Genomic DNA, 15,002 nt, shown 5'->3' with positions numbered 1-15,002 from the left:
TTGGGAAGCTGCGGGAGAGGGCTTCGCCACCTGCAGTGTTAATATTCAACCCACTAGATGTGGAACTGGGATACTTGAACGAACATAGTGTGTGTGGTCTGGTAAGTGCTAATCTTTAACATGTGTATTGATTTTAGGAAGAGTATTTTGACACAGTATTGCAAATTTATTGAAAAGAACGTATGTTCACTTAAAAAATGCACAGGTTACATATCAGAGCAGTAAAGATTGTAGAACTGTCTTTAGGTATGTACTCCAGATGGATTGAATCTACTCCTTTCCGTCTTGCAAAATGGTGCATAATACCTATTGGCACAAAAATGAATGTTTACTTAAGAGTACAGGATAACAGTAGTGTAACCACACTAAGTTGCCTCTGATTTGAAATTTCCTAAATGCAGGGTGGGCCATAAGTTTCCATACATAGGGGTTTGTATACCGATGATGCATGAAACGAAATAAACATACAAAGGGTTAGTACTTAATATCTAAGGTATTGGAAACAAATTACAATATGTTGCACATATTTAAGGTTTGTATACCTATGGATACTTGAAATATAACAAATGTATACATTATAAATATCCCTATGTATGGAAACTTGTACACCCTGTAGAGCATCAGACAATAGCAATGTGTGAAATGATTGAACGTGCTATATCTGTCAGATGATAGATCATCTCTACCTCTGAACTTAATGAATGTGACAGTCTGACAATGTCTGATTTAAATTAAAACATTTTCTACAGGATCAACAAACCTAGATGTCTTCCTTTTCCAGCTTCACATTGGCTTCCATGTCTAGAAAAAGTACAAATTTTGTTGAGGGTGTAGTTCAGTTAAGTTCAATGTTCGTTATGCTGATATGAACCTGTGAGTATGCGATCAATGCACCGCACCACCAGCTCAGCATTCTCCATATTGAAGCACATGGGCGGTTTAAACTTCAAGACGCTTTCCCAGGGCCCATCGGTACTGACACAGATTCGATCCTCCACTTTGAGCCTGAATGAGAGCAGAAAATTGGTCAATCAATTTATTTTAAATGGAGCAACTAAAGGTACGTTTGGGTAAATACATAAACAAAAATAGCTCAAATGTATGACGTTTTCTTGAAAATCCAACTCACTACGTTTATATAAATAGCTTGTGACTAGCCCTGGTACTTGTGTATGCTGTATCTGGCATTTATACCTTTTCGTCACCTGTGCTGCGGATTTGGTGGCAGGTGTCTTCAGTTCTCTGTCTTCTACCAGCTCAACTCCCACAAAAAGTCCGGCGCCCCTGTAATACAGCACCGCTACCGTTTAATGCCTTTTACACCAGGTTTTGAGAATATGAGATTAGCCAACCATAAATATGGTTAAGCTAACAATAACCGTTCTTGTCCGTTTTACCTAACATCTCCAATAATTTTATGTCGGCTTTTCAGCTTGCTGAACAAATCTTTCAGATGTGCTCCGACCCTTTTGGCATTCCCTCTCAGGTCCTCTTTGTCTATCACATCAAGGACGGCTAAACCAATTGCACAGGACACGGGGTTCCCTCCAAACTGTGTAAAATGCGCAACGGCATGAAATTAGAATTCTAATGAATCGAATGCTATTAAATTATAGTTACCGTGTTAAAGTACTCCACTCCATTGCCGGTGAAAGCTTGAGCTATTTCTGCTGTAGTTGCCACGCACGAAATTGGATGCCCGTTCCCCATTGGCTTGCCCATGGTCACTATGTCGGGACAAAATTCTGCTCCTTGCAACTGAAAAGCCCAAAAGTGACTACCCACACGTCCGAAGCCGGTCTGCACCTCATCTGCCACAAACACCCCGCCTGCTGAGTGCACATATCTGTGGAAAACAAAAGTGTGCAATCTTGTGCTAATGACATACTGTGCATCAACGAAACAAAACTTACTCTGCAACTTTGGCCGAGTATCCCTGTGGCAGAATGATTTGTCCTCCCACACTTGGCATTGATTCGGCAAAGAAGGCCGATATCTGTGGAAAACGGGCAAAAGTGTGTTACTTTGTTGCATGATTGTTACATGCCTCCCGGTGACTTGTTTTCCTTTTTCTCATATCACCTTGCGACCTTTCTTGTGCACCTCCTCTATTAAGTCCTTGACTGTGTCTGCATAAGCTTGACCTGGATTTGGCTCATCCTCTTTGTACATACCTCTGTAAGTGTCTGGTAAGGGTGCCTGACACAGTGAAACATTACAGTATTTAACAACACAGAAACACATTTTAGCATTTTGTGCAACCAAATATTTACACACCACGTGAACCCATTCTTTTTGTCCATTCAATTTCCGGAACTTGTATGGACTGATGTCGATGAGGGACACTAAATGACCGTGGTATGCACTAAAAGGAGATTTGACGCTGATGAGTCACAGTGAACAAATGAATGTGATTTGTTGTAGGGAAATCCTCACTGGTCAAGCACGATGACATCCTCGTGTTGAGTGTATTGCTGAGCCAAGCGTAGTGCAAGATCATTGGCCTCGGAGCTGTCACAAGAACACGTCGAGCTTTTGGGTCAAATGTACTGCACCTTTTGCACAATTTGCTGAAGTTCAATCTAAAATTTACTAGTTCGGTTAGAGTGGGAGTTAATCATGCGATTCAGGGTTTGGTTCGAACCCTGAGTTACAGAAAGGTACATCATTTTGCTGTTCGGAGAGGAAACAGCAAATTGTGCAAAAAGGTACAGTGCTGTTTGGGATGATCTTGAAAGTTCCCCCCCAAAAGCTGATATCCCTATTTCTTTAGTGTTACCTACCCAGAGTTGACAAAATAGAAGACAGACAGTCTCTCGGGCAAGGTGGCAGCCAGGCGGTCTGCGTACAAGACTAAATTGTCGTGCAGGAATCTTGTGTTGGTGTTCAGAAGATCCATTTGTTCTGCTGCAGCCTTTGTGACACTGGGGTGGCAATGGCCCACTAATAGTGCAAAGCCGTGTGTTTGAGTCATCGTTGCCACTAGGTGGCACAAGCATGGCATGCAGTTTTAAAAACATTACAAAGCATAAAATATTTTACCATGATGAACGTTGCTGATGCAGTCCAGATACCGCTTGTCGTTCTCATCAAAAAGATATTGGCCCCTTGCCCGTACAATTTTGACAGGATCGTCTGAATAAAAAAGTCTGCACGATTGCCTGCAAGCAACAAATATGGAACAGTACAGTACACGTAAGCAGTCGAATGTTGTTTTTAAGAGTATAGTTACCCGATCAATCGACTCCTCATTGCCAGAGTTTCCTCTTTTCGGAGTAGTTTTGAAGCCATATTTTACAGGGCAGAGTATTATAATTCTGTGTAAGAAAAGCCGAACGGTTCAGTTAGTTCAAGTCTTGAGGTAAACTTACGTCTCTAGTAGACACGAGGTAAATTAGTCAGCTTTCCTTGCATTATAAATGTACGTCACTGTAGATGTCTGCGCAAAAACACAACATGTATCAGAATTATAATAGGTTGTTTGCTAAAATTCTATTTATATATATATATATAATCTGTACGCAGCTTCGACATTTCCGCCTTCGTTTCTGCTGTAGCCCTTTATGGATGAGTCTATTTAAAATTTGAATATGTACAGCGTAAATGTTTATTGTGAGGCTACGAACAGAACTCCAGCAAATATATTTATAAATATAAATATGATCCTGTTTATAAACATTGTTTACAATAAGAATAGTGTTTGTGGTGTTCTCTAATGGTGACATTTGAAGCAGCGTCTACCCCTCTTAATGGTATCGCCCAGAGGCTATATAAATACTCCGCCTCGCTCTTCTCATCCGGTGCACTGTGTGCAGCTTCGGTTGCTAAGGAACCACCGAACGAAGGTAATACATCAAGACAGCTGTAGCACGCTAGCTTGCAAATAAGCTGCGTAAAGCTAGCCAACGCGACCGTATCTACCCGGACGTGCTTATTCCGTCATGTCATATTGTCTCAAGTATAACAGCAGCAATTGTGTGCAATGTCAAGCTAGTAGTCGACATAAATGAGCAGAATATGACGTAAAGTCAATAGTAGGGACTCTTGTGATTCTACTCGCTGGCTAGCAGAGGCGACTGCTAAGTTGTGTTGCACGAGCTGCATCGTGCTGCTGAGCTAACTTTGCTCAATAGACAGTGTCTGATTTTTTTTTTTTAATGCAAAGAAGTTGTATTTTGACTGACGATTATTTGCCTAGTCTTGATTGAGTGTTTAATGTCAATTAAGACCCCCCCAAAAAGGGATGCAGAAAACTACGCAAAACGTAAGTTAGAGAAATGAACTCATCTGTGCTGTCATTCGCGTTATTAAATCAATTCATTGTAGATTCATGATGTACCATTATTTTTTTTTAGATGCACTTCAATTTATTTGTAAAACTAGTTCGGATAGTTACTGTCTACTCCTATTTGTGAGTGTCTAGTCTGCATACTACTTAGATTCTGGTGAAAAGGCTTGCTTGCTTGCTTTTTTTTTTTTGGACATGTAGCACCACGTTTACCCTCTGGAGGAAGGCCCTCGAGGCCACATCTGACTGCCAACACTAAGTATTGAGTCAGACCATATTCAACCAGTTGCATATTGTCAGCAGTTTTAACCTGGACTTGGAACATAATGCGTACTTTCTAGAACAAATACAATTTGAATCACCTTTGCTGTCATATTTACTGGCTGCTGTCAAACCCATAAAATACATATTGTGTTTTAATCCCAATTATGGTTTGGGTTGTAATACAGTTATTGGTTAAGGCATGGTAACATTTTTTTTAAAAGAGGTTTGCAGATTTGATAATTATTTGATCGTATTCATGTTAATATACATACAAATGTCTTATTAAATGAAAACACATGGTGTTATTTTTATGTAGATGCATCCAAGTGGTTTTTTATTGCCTTTGTATTACAAATGCTGTATACTTTGTCATCATTCCTTTGTACCTCTTGTAAAGACTCTATGGCATGCTTCCAACCCCTATCCCCATTCATTTTCCCCACACTTCCCCCATTCTCTCCCTTTTTCGTCTCTCCCTCCCCCTTCGGGTTTCTCCACAAGTCACAACTGCTGTTATCTGTTTAGGCTGACCCAACTAACTTTGACTGCCACATTTTCACCCCCCCCCCCCCCAAAAAAAAAGCTTTCCACTTGGGACTTGGTCTGCATGTTCATTGCGCTCACTATGGTTTGCGATGTTTGTGCGAGTCATAAGGGTTTGCAGTTCTCACATACTAAGTGACCATGATGGAATGCGAAGTGTTTCTTTGTTCTGGGTCTCCTCGTGTCCATGTGTGCTTTTGGCTTTTGTGAACGTGAACTTCTACTCTTGGCTTTCATGAGTGCAGTAGACACTTATTGGCGATTCATAAGTTTTATCCAACTTTTCACACTGTCAAGATTGGAATATACTCAAAAACTGCACTATGTTCAACTGCTGGTAAATTAACTCATTCACTGCCATTGACGGCTATAGACGTCAAAAATTCATTTTAACCATTTTTATTAGTTTAATATTTTCCCCACTTTTGTTAACAAGAGTATGAAAACCTAGAATGTTTTTATTGTATTTGAACAGATATAAAATTTGTGATTAATTGTGAGGTAACTAGTGATGTCATGCGATTAATTACGATAAAAAAATGTAATCGCCCGACGCCCCTAATTTTTAATAATCGTTTCTTAATTAAAAAAAAAAGATTAAAAGTTGAAAAATTAAATACAATTATTTTATTTATTTTTCTTAAAGAAAAAATTTGGCGTCAGGCATTTAAATTTTTTTTTTTCGTAATTAATCACATGAGTTCACTCGTTAGCTCACGATTAATTACACATTTTATATCTGCTCTAAATGTTAAACAAATAATCTAGGTTTTCATACTCTTGTTAACAAAAGTGGGGGAAAAAATGTTAAACTAATAGAAATAGTTCAAATGAATTTATGACGTCGATAGCCGTCACTGGCAGTGAATGAGTTAACATTGCCTCTTGAAAACTGTGTGTGCTCCAGAGTAATGATGTTTCTCATCTCCCTTCAGGTGAAATGAAGATGGTAATAACCAGTGTAACCAAATGAGGTGTGGAGGGCACACGGCATCAATCATGCCAGGTGTCTGACAAATGTCTCTTCCTGGATCAGCGCTACCATTATGGTGACACTCATCACAGAGCAGCTCCGGAAGCAAAGTTTGGAAGAACCTTATCACAAGGCTTTCAATGTGAATGTGGTACGTAAACGTAAAATATTAATGAAGACCATGTTAATCTATTCACATCCTATTTATTAACAATTGTTTAGCAAGGTAGGAAAAACATCACAATGCGAGCATTTTAAAATTATCACTTCTAATTAAAGCTGTCAAAAAAAAATGGATTATCAAATTAATTGATAGCTATTTTAGTAATCGAATAATGGGTTGGAAGCCTTTTTTTTTTTAAATTGTCCAGATCTTATGATTTCAGTATATCAACAGTAATTGTTCACTGATTTCTGTAGTCTTACATGAAAGAAGATTGATAATCTTCTGTGTTTAATCAAAATAGGACATTTAAACATCTGTTTTTACTTTGGACAACAATGAACCGGTAACATAGCACGTCATCAACGCCCCCTTTAAAAATACAATACAAAATCATTATAAGTACAAAATAAACACCATTCATTGCCTTTTTCAACATATTGTAGATGGATTACAAGGAAGAAAGAAGAGTCAATCAAAGCTGCCTTTCCCGTTTAGAGGTAGTGTTGTAGGGTTGGGCATAATAATCAGTTCATGTTTTGTTCTTAATTAATTGAGTGTTGTAGCTGTTGACAGCAACCAACACAGACTGGCATGTTGATTCACTCTCAATTAGGTTGCGCTGCAAACAACAACATGATGTCATCCATGTGCAGTTGAGCTGCATTCAAACTCTGAGTGTGCAAAAAAAAAGGATTCTCATTTAGTACGTTTCAGAATCGATTTTTAATGTCCCAAAATCGATTTTATTTAAATTATTTTATACTGTCTTGCCTTTGTCTGTGTGTGCCTTTTATTTGGAGCGCTGTTCATGTTTTACAAGATTTGGCCACTTAGGTGTGTGGTTCCACGCGGTCTGATTCACTGTTAAGTTGTAGCCACATTAGAGAGTAGAAGGAAAAAGTCACGATCACGTTATTCCAATAAAAGTTGTTTTTTTGCAGTGTGGAGCCGTTCTTTTGAGTGATAAAAGTTAGCATTAGCGAGTCAGACTGGAGTTGCTCATTACAATTCCTTGCACATCTATAGATTGAAGCAAAAATCATTGTCAATCAAATCATTTTGAAACAAAAAGCGTTCTTGACCGAAAATCGATTCTGAATCGAATCGCAGACCCAAAAATCGGAATCGTGAGACATTCAAAGATTCCCATCCCCAAATTCAAACTACTCCAGCTCTGTCCATTACTCTGCTGAATATAAAAATGGGTTTAGTACATGTATAGATCTACACAAACTGACGTTTTTCTCCTCACTCAATCAATGAAATGCAGTGAAATACCCGTCCTTAGTGTGCACTAGTTTATGTTTATGTTTGTTGTTGAATGAATCACAGGACCTGCTATGGTATGATGTCATATTGCCGTCTTGCCAACACAACTCTGTATTGCTTTGTGGACTTGTTTTGGCATTCAAATGACTTGTCTGGTGTTTTCAGACACTCCCTGCTTTAGGCTCCAGCCCCACTACTTCCTGGAGTGCGTGCAAACCAACGCAAGGCAAGTTCACCCAAATAATATTTGCGCGGTTGTTGACGACCCGTGTCACATTTTCTCTTGGTATTTCCAGAGAAAAACCCGGTTGCAACATGTGGACTGGATTCCACGCGGCCATACCAAGTGGCAAAACCTCGCCATGGGACTGAGGTCTCCGTGACGGCTTTCCAGAGCTCCCCTCCACCGCCGCCTCCAAAACGCCACTGTCGCTCGCTGTCTGTCCCGGAGGACCTGCCCCAGTGCCGCTCCACGTGGCATCCGAGTGCATCCAAAGTGTGGACTGCGGTCAAACGCGCCAGCCAAAGCGTCGGGACGTCTCATCTGGGCTCAGTCGCCAGCTCGTTGCCTCTTTGCGGCCCCAGGACCTTCTATAAGTCGTCCTCTCTACATTCCTCCTCGAGCCCTACTTTCTTTAGCTTGGCGTTATCTTCCGACTCTCCGCTGTCGTGGAGCTTTCCGTGGGACCCGTGCGACTCGCCCAAAACGGCCTGCTCTTCGTCATTCGCCACCCCGTCCTCGTGCTCCTCGTCCCCGACGCCCTTAGCCGGTCGCTCTGTGCTACACCGCCGCTACTCCCTGTCGCCTCTGCAAGTTCTGAACACCTCGGTGTTGTCCCAGCACCCTCAGCCGGCCCACGTTCCTGCTCTGCCTTACGGCCGCCCCGCCGCCGAGTGCCCGGCTTTGTCTCCTTCCCCGACGTCAGCCTGCAGCACGCCATCCTGCTCTCGGCGCGACCTGCACCGAGCGCTGCCGCGATGCCACTCGCAGCCGTGCGACATGCGCAAACCTCGCTTGAAGAGGCGCCACGACCCAGATGTGTTACCTGCCCCAAGGCCGGGGCTCAACTTCACCAAGATGACACAGGTTAGCTTATTTGCGCTTGGCGATGCCGGTATCATCGCCTCGGGTAGTTTCAGCGCCTTTCATGCATGACTTGTGGAATTAATTATGATTAAAAATTGTAATCGCCTGACGCTTCAAATTTGTAATAATGTTTACTCTTTTTATTTATTTTTTTATTCATTCATTGCCATTGACTGCTATAAACGTCAAAAATTAATTTTTGTTTTTGTTAACAAGAGTATGAAAACCTATAATTTTTTATTGTACATTTAGAAGATATAAAATTTGTGATTAATCATTAGTTCACTAGTTAAGTCATGTGATCAATTACAATAAAACATTTTTTTATTGCTTGTCACTCCTAATTTTTATTTATTTTTTAATGAATTTATGGCGGTGAATGAGTTAAGCCCTTTGACGCTTCATGAACAGAGCAAAATGGAAAAGGTTTGCTGAAAATGAAGCAAGTTTAGGGCTCACACTTTGGTCGTCTCATGAGGGTACAGAAAGAAAAAAACATGTTAAAACAATATATTACGGCTGGGCATCAATTCTAATTTCCTCAATCGATTAAATTTCGATTCACAACTTCAATTTTTTTCAGATTAATTTACATTTTCTCTGATATTCATTAATTACGGGACATCAATTCTTCTTAAATACCAAGGGCATGAAAAACAAACCACATGCATAAAATTTTGCAGCGGCAGTAACTGGTTAAATGATTTAGTTTATTGAGATTCTAATTCAACAATTGTAACTAAATAATAATTATAACAGTAATAATAATAGCAATAATAATAATATAAATAATAACAATAATTGTAAATGTAAATTAAAAATACTGTATTCTGAATTGTCTTAAAGTGCAATAAGTCAGGTTTTTCATAAATGTAAGAAAATACTTCCTGTGAATAGTACATTTCAAGAAAACAGTAAGATACCAAAAAATGGCCTTTAAAATTCTGTTTTTCTTATGAATTTATGGGTAAAAGGGATATTAAAATAATCGATGAATCGATATCAGGCCAAAGAGAAAATTTATTCAATATCGATTCGTAATTTTTTTAAACCCCGCCCTAAAAAATATGATGCACATTCATTCCTCTTTATAGTTGCTATAAACATAATGCAATACATGTGTACTACTTTTGCCCTACGCTGCAGCTTTATGCTAATAGCGTTCCAGTTTAATGATGCTTGTCTAATTTATCTTTTTTGCCATACCTGATCCATTGGCGTGGTGCTGTTAATAAAAAAATAAAAAATAAAAATAAATGAACATACTTTGAGTCCACATACACAAGCACACCTTTTAACCCCAGTTTATCGGAAAGGGATAGGTTCCAGACCCGCCACAAAAGATGAAAATCGGCGATTATAGAGAGACCATAGAATTACTTTAGCATACTCAAATGCACTTTTTAAAACACATTGTAAATGTATTTGGACGCAAGAAGAAAAATTGTTAGTACAAAATTAAAAATACTGTATTGGGGTGTCTGTGTAGATACGAGCTCTTTTTATTTATTTTATTTTTTATTTTTTTTAAGAGGTGGGGTGTAACCAACACGTCTGCTTGTGTCTGGGCGTGTGCTGTGGCAAACTGCAGTTGTGTTTTGTTTTTAACTGGTTTCGTGTATTAAACACATGCAATTTAGCAGGGAAGCAAACAATGAAATGTGATATAGTAGAGGAGCTCTAATCGTAGTGGCTATAAAAAGTCTACACACCCCTTCAAATGCCAAGTTTATATATATGTATATATATAAAGATACAATGATAAATCATTTCCAAACTTTTTCTGCTGTTGTGCTTCATAACCTGTACAAAAAAAAACATATTTTTGAGAGGAGATATAAAAAATTTACTGAGATGATATGATTGCACAACTGTGCACACCCCCTCTGTTGTGTTCAGAATTGGCTAATCACATTCAAACTGTAATGTGAAATAGGAGTCAGAAAAAAGATTACAGCTGTTCTACTTTCATCGGACCAATAACGCATTTTCCCACGTGTTAGCGAGTTCACGTGTGGTTTTGCATAATTTTGAAACTACAAAAAAAAAAGAAGTTTAATTTCTTCTAAATGGTATGTTTGTTGGGAAAAGTTTGATTGTGGGGGTAGAATCATGCTTTGGGGCTGTTTAACTGGACCATTAGCCTTAGTTCAAGTGGAGCGGCTTAAGAACTATGGAGGCAGGTATGAGCTTGTAACTAATCGCATGACTTCACTAGTTAACTCATGATTAATCACATATTTTATATCTGTTCTAAATGTACGATAAAAAAATCTAGGTTTTCATACTCTTGTCAACGAAAGTGGAAAAAAATGGTGAACTAATAAAAATAGTTTAAATGATTTTTTGACGTTTATAGCCGTCAATGGCAATAAATGAATAAAATAAAAAAAGAGGAAACATTATTACAAATTTGAAGCGTCAGGCGATTACAAATTTTAATCATAATTAATCGCATGACTTCACTAGTTGACTCACAATTAATCACACATTTTATATCTGTTCTAAATCTAGGTTAACTCATTCACTGCCATTGATGTCTATAGTTAATATTCTCACAAGTAATTGGCACCAATCAAAATAGCTTTGTAATTACTTACAGATGCCACACGATGGCAGCAAAGCACTCCCTCCCCCCCCTATTAGACAAGGCTATGTCTTAACTAAATCAAGCACCTTCATTGGCCCAAAGATGCCACAAAATGGCGCCAAAGCAATATTGTTCTATATTAGACATGGCTTTCAGCTAATATAAATAGTTCAAATAAATTTTTGACGTCTATAGCCGTCAATGGCAGTGAATGAGTTAATGGTGGCCGAGTATGTCACCCTGATATCAATTTTGCCTCTTTCTCCAGATTGGCAATGGCGAGGCTCTCGTCTCTGGTTCAGGCGCTCGCATGGCTCTGGTGCATTCCCAGAACTCTGCTCCGTCTCCTGTGGAGTTTCTGGGTCGAGCCAGCATCAGACCACTGAGTGAAAGTGAGGAGGAGGAGGAGGATGAAGACGATACAATTAAAAGAACTGCGACGCCCGAGGCCCATTTGATGTTTGAGCGAGACTGCACAGAACTGGACTTGAACCTCATAGAAGAAAACTGACGATGGAGGAAAATTCTGCTTCCTGTGGTCTCAGCTTCTTTCACTATGTTAAGCACACTTGTACACGCCCGCTGCCTCAGGCTTATGAATATACTCGAGATCAAAGCAGTTTGCAGCTAAAAACAAACCACTCTCCAGCTAGTTACTGTTAAAAAAAACTTTAGTGTAATAGTGCCTCCCTTTTCAGCACTCCGAAGTGAAATTGACAATTTGTGGCTTCTGCTGGTAAATTATTTAATTTTAAGTAGGGCTGCCATGTGGATGTTTAGTACTAGTAGTATTTTTTTCTGGTGCTCAACACAGTACAAAACGTTTTTGCCAGCGCTACAAAATTTACTCTTTGGAAAAGTTGTCCAGTAGGTTGCGCAACAGGCCTGATGACTCATCATATGTTTTATGTGACCTCACTAGTCGAAACATGATTAACATTACATTTGTGGAATATGAGTTATGAAGCAAAATCCAGCCGCTTTAATCCAATGACCAATCACAGCTCATTGTTTTGTGAAGCTGCGCTGTGATTGGTTGTTACATTGATGTCATCTTCAGTTGACAGCAAGTGGCAAAATGGCCGCCCCCTGAGATGGATAAAAATGGCTGGATTTTTCTGCTTAACTCATATATTTTGAGTAGTGGGGCTGCATAGAACATATTGTCTTTTTGGGGTGGGGGGTTACTTCCCCTTTAAGCCATGGGCAATGAAAAGTAACCAATTAGCTTAACATACGTCTTGAATATGTGGGAGCTGTTATTTGAACCCTGGATCTCCCCGCACATGCTCACTACTATACAACTGTCATGCACCGCACAATCTATTGAGAACCGGTACAAGTGCTGTATCAATATTTTTTTACTTTACAAAGACAATATTCAGTTTTGCATTCTGATATAATTCTCTTGTTCAATTGCCGTATTACTGGTAAGATGTAATTCTTAAAAGCTGACAAGTGTATGTTGAAACAGAAGCACAACACATGCTAATCACTTTGATGGAAAAATAATACTCAAAGTTAAATTAACTAGTACACTGCCATTGACGGCTATACACGTAAAAAAAATCATTTGTACTATTAGTTTAACTTTTTTTTCTCCCTACTTTTGTTAACGAGAGTATGGAAACCTAGAAACTGTTTTTTTATTGTACATTTTGAACAGATATAAAATTTGGGATTAATCGTGAGTTAACTAGTGAAGTCATGTGATTAATTACGATTAAAAATTTTCTAGATTGTTAAAAATTAGGGGCATCAAATGTAATTTTTTTTATCGTAATTAATCGCATGACTTCAATAGTTAACTCAACAATTAATCACAAATTTTATATATGTTCTAAATGTACAATACAAAAAGTCTAGGTTTTCATACTCAACAAAAGTATGGGGGAAAAAAGTTACAACTAATAGAAATAGTTCAAATGATTTTTTGATGTTTATAACCATCAATGGCAGTAAATTAGTTATTTGTACAGTTCTTGTATGGTGTACTTAATTCTCTGACCAGTAGGTACATTGTCCACACTGAGAATACACTAAAGCTAAACTGGAATAATTGTGTAACCTTGCATGTGGCCCCCCCCCTGTAAGGCATAACTCTAGCCTCTGACAATAAATCGCATCTATAACGATGACCCTCATGAGAAGACTGCAAACAGTCTCCTCTCCTGCATATACTGTATAAGGAAGCTTTGTCAATATTCCAGTTGATGGAAGTTAAAACAGTGTTAAATTGTGAAGTCGGCCTCTGATGTGATGATATGACCTGAGGACATATCCTCATTAGCTGTACATGGAGGCTCCACATGATACATTCCGAGATACAGCTCCCATTCACGACAAATATTTTTAGTCTTTCAGTATGTTATGAGTATTTTTTAATGAGTAATCCCCTTTGTCCATTTATCCATGTTCAGAGTTTTTACATGCCCCTCACATGTATTCACGTCTGATGAGATGCCTTCCAATTTGACAAGTCTGGAACACCTCTAAGTGCCCCTCCCACTGTAGATGAAACAGTTAATATAAATCTCCGAATGTTTGAACTCATTTATCTTCCATCTCAGTGGCTTCTTTTTAGTTGGTTGATAACGACAATGCAGACGACGCTGTAATTGGATCACGCCTTAAACTCAACATATAGCTTTATGAATTTCACAATTTCATTTTGTGCTGATTCAGATCCTTCGGAGTGGGTATGTTATGCACTTGACTAGCTTGTTGAATTACTAATGCTGCAGCAAGCCCATTACAAACAATATGGCACAATGTAATGGATCGTGAAGCGAATGGAACCCGAGTCAGTGTGGATGTGAGTGAATGATACAGATGAATTTTGGTGGCCTTTCAGAGATGATTGATTTTGCATACGTTTTCTGATGGAAATATTCTGGTTATGAATATATTGCACAATTTATGTACCAATAAAATTTGATAGAGAATGACAAAAATGTCTGTGTGATATGTAGCTCAATAAACATGACAATACCTTTCAGTATGATGCAAAGCACTGCTTCACTATAATAAACTTGCATTATTCCACTCTGCCTGTCAATCAAAAGTGAATATTGTTGTAAAGGAAGAATTTTTGACTCTGCACTTTTGTTAGATCTTTAACTATTTTACCTCTTATATAGTAAAAAAAGGAACAAACGTGGACACTACAGATAAAGCCAGACCTTTACAACTATTCTCTCATGCTAGTTGGCTGTTTTAATTTTCAGACTTAAATTGTGTTAAGTGAATTAATTAGTTCCAAGTTCAAGCTGCTGGTGTACGTACTAAACTTTAGCTGACAATTCTTTAAGGCAAGTATTTCAACATTACTGTCATCGGCACTCAAGTTGGAATAAAAGTTAACGAGCAGATAATACCACCAAAATAAAAATAAAACTACAGAAAAATAATATGTTGTAACTTGTAACCAACTAAAGCAACATGCATTGAACTACTTAGCACTTTTACGGTGTGCACCCTTAGGCTATACAGCCACCATATTGTAATTCCACAGTGACAATGAGGCACTCTAAAGCGGCCAAGTCAGCCCGAAGCCCAGGTTCAAAAGCTGCTGTCAATGTGAATATTTACAATATATTATCAGTCTTTGCACATGCTTTTCTAAATTCTTTGTACATTGTAGTTGCATCAGTACTTATACCAACCCCCCCCCCTCTTTTTTTTTAACACAAGTATATAAATACAGTGTGAGTACTTTTGTCACCTCTGCAGGTGACTGAAAGTGAGTTCAATAAAGATCCGCTGACTCAAGTTCCAGTAGAAAGTAACCGTTCCGCCATGAAAGGTGAGGGCGCTCCTTCC

General features: G+C 38.7%; 2 protein-coding genes across 4 annotated transcripts; one reads left to right on the top strand and one right to left on the bottom strand.

Moving 5' to 3' along the window:
* Window positions 1-145: 145 nt before the first annotated feature.
* On the bottom strand, window positions 146-3,554 carry LOC147168502 (5-phosphohydroxy-L-lysine phospho-lyase-like). Of its 3 annotated transcripts, XM_086084672.1 has the most exons (14): window positions 3,372-3,554; window positions 3,233-3,266; window positions 3,043-3,161; window positions 2,784-2,943; window positions 2,437-2,511; window positions 2,278-2,365; window positions 2,083-2,199; window positions 1,914-1,996; window positions 1,621-1,846; window positions 1,398-1,552; window positions 1,195-1,284; window positions 872-1,005; window positions 761-801; window positions 146-306 (listed from the first exon to the last, which is right to left on the bottom strand). In XM_086084672.1, exons 2-13 carry the CDS (start codon window positions 3,250-3,252, stop codon window positions 761-763), a joined length of 1,308 nt encoding a protein of 435 aa, XP_085940798.1. In that variant the 5' UTR covers window positions 3,253-3,266; window positions 3,372-3,554; the 3' UTR covers window positions 146-306. The 3 variants fall into 3 exon arrangements, with proteins under 3 accessions (XP_085940798.1, XP_085940797.1, XP_085940799.1); XM_086084671.1 differs by having other exon boundaries at window positions 3,233-3,554; XM_086084673.1 differs by lacking the exon at window positions 3,233-3,266.
* A 250-nt stretch (window positions 3,555-3,804) lies between these two features.
* LOC147168501 (protein FAM53C-like) lies at window positions 3,805-14,128 on the top strand. The gene is made up of 5 exons (XM_086084039.1): window positions 3,805-3,845; window positions 6,031-6,219; window positions 7,669-7,729; window positions 7,800-8,590; window positions 11,449-14,128. Exons 2-5 carry the CDS (start codon window positions 6,142-6,144, stop codon window positions 11,689-11,691), a joined length of 1,173 nt encoding a protein of 390 aa, XP_085940165.1. The 5' UTR covers window positions 3,805-3,845; window positions 6,031-6,141; the 3' UTR covers window positions 11,692-14,128.
* The last annotated feature ends 874 nt before the right edge of the window (window positions 14,129-15,002 follow it).

The sequence above is a fragment of the Leptonotus elevatus genome, chromosome 9 (assembly GCF_054856555.1).
Source record: "Leptonotus elevatus isolate MCC_2025b chromosome 9, RoL_Lele_1.0, whole genome shotgun sequence".
In the NCBI taxonomy this organism is placed as follows: domain Eukaryota; kingdom Metazoa; phylum Chordata; class Actinopteri; order Syngnathiformes; family Syngnathidae; genus Leptonotus; species Leptonotus elevatus.
Note: the sequence above shows the minus strand (reverse complement) of the source record. Positions and strands in the feature narration are given on the sequence as shown.

What these genes read in the sequence shown, in the direction of transcription:
- LOC147168502 (XM_086084671.1), bottom strand. Translation starts at nt 3,291, where the DNA reads ATGGCTTCAAAACTACTCCGAAAAGAGGAAACTCTGGCAATGAGGAGT. An exon ending in CATCAGCAACGTTCATCATG is followed by an intron (nt 2,944 to 3,042) that starts GTAAAATATTTT and finishes TTGCACTATTAG; the next exon opens with TGGGCCATTGCCACCCCAGT. An exon ending in GAGTGGAGTACTTTAACACG is followed by an intron (nt 1,553 to 1,620) that starts GTAACTATAATT and finishes CATTTTACACAG; the next exon opens with TTTGGAGGGAACCCCGTGTC.
- LOC147168501 (XM_086084039.1), top strand. Translation starts at nt 6,142, where the DNA reads ATGGTGACACTCATCACAGAGCAGCTCCGGAAGCAAAGTTTGGAAGAA. An exon ending in AGGCTTTCAATGTGAATGTG is followed by an intron (nt 6,220 to 7,668) that starts GTACGTAAACGT and finishes TGGTGTTTTCAG; the next exon opens with ACACTCCCTGCTTTAGGCTC. An exon ending in TGCGTGCAAACCAACGCAAG is followed by an intron (nt 7,730 to 7,799) that starts GCAAGTTCACCC and finishes TGGTATTTCCAG; the next exon opens with AGAAAAACCCGGTTGCAACA.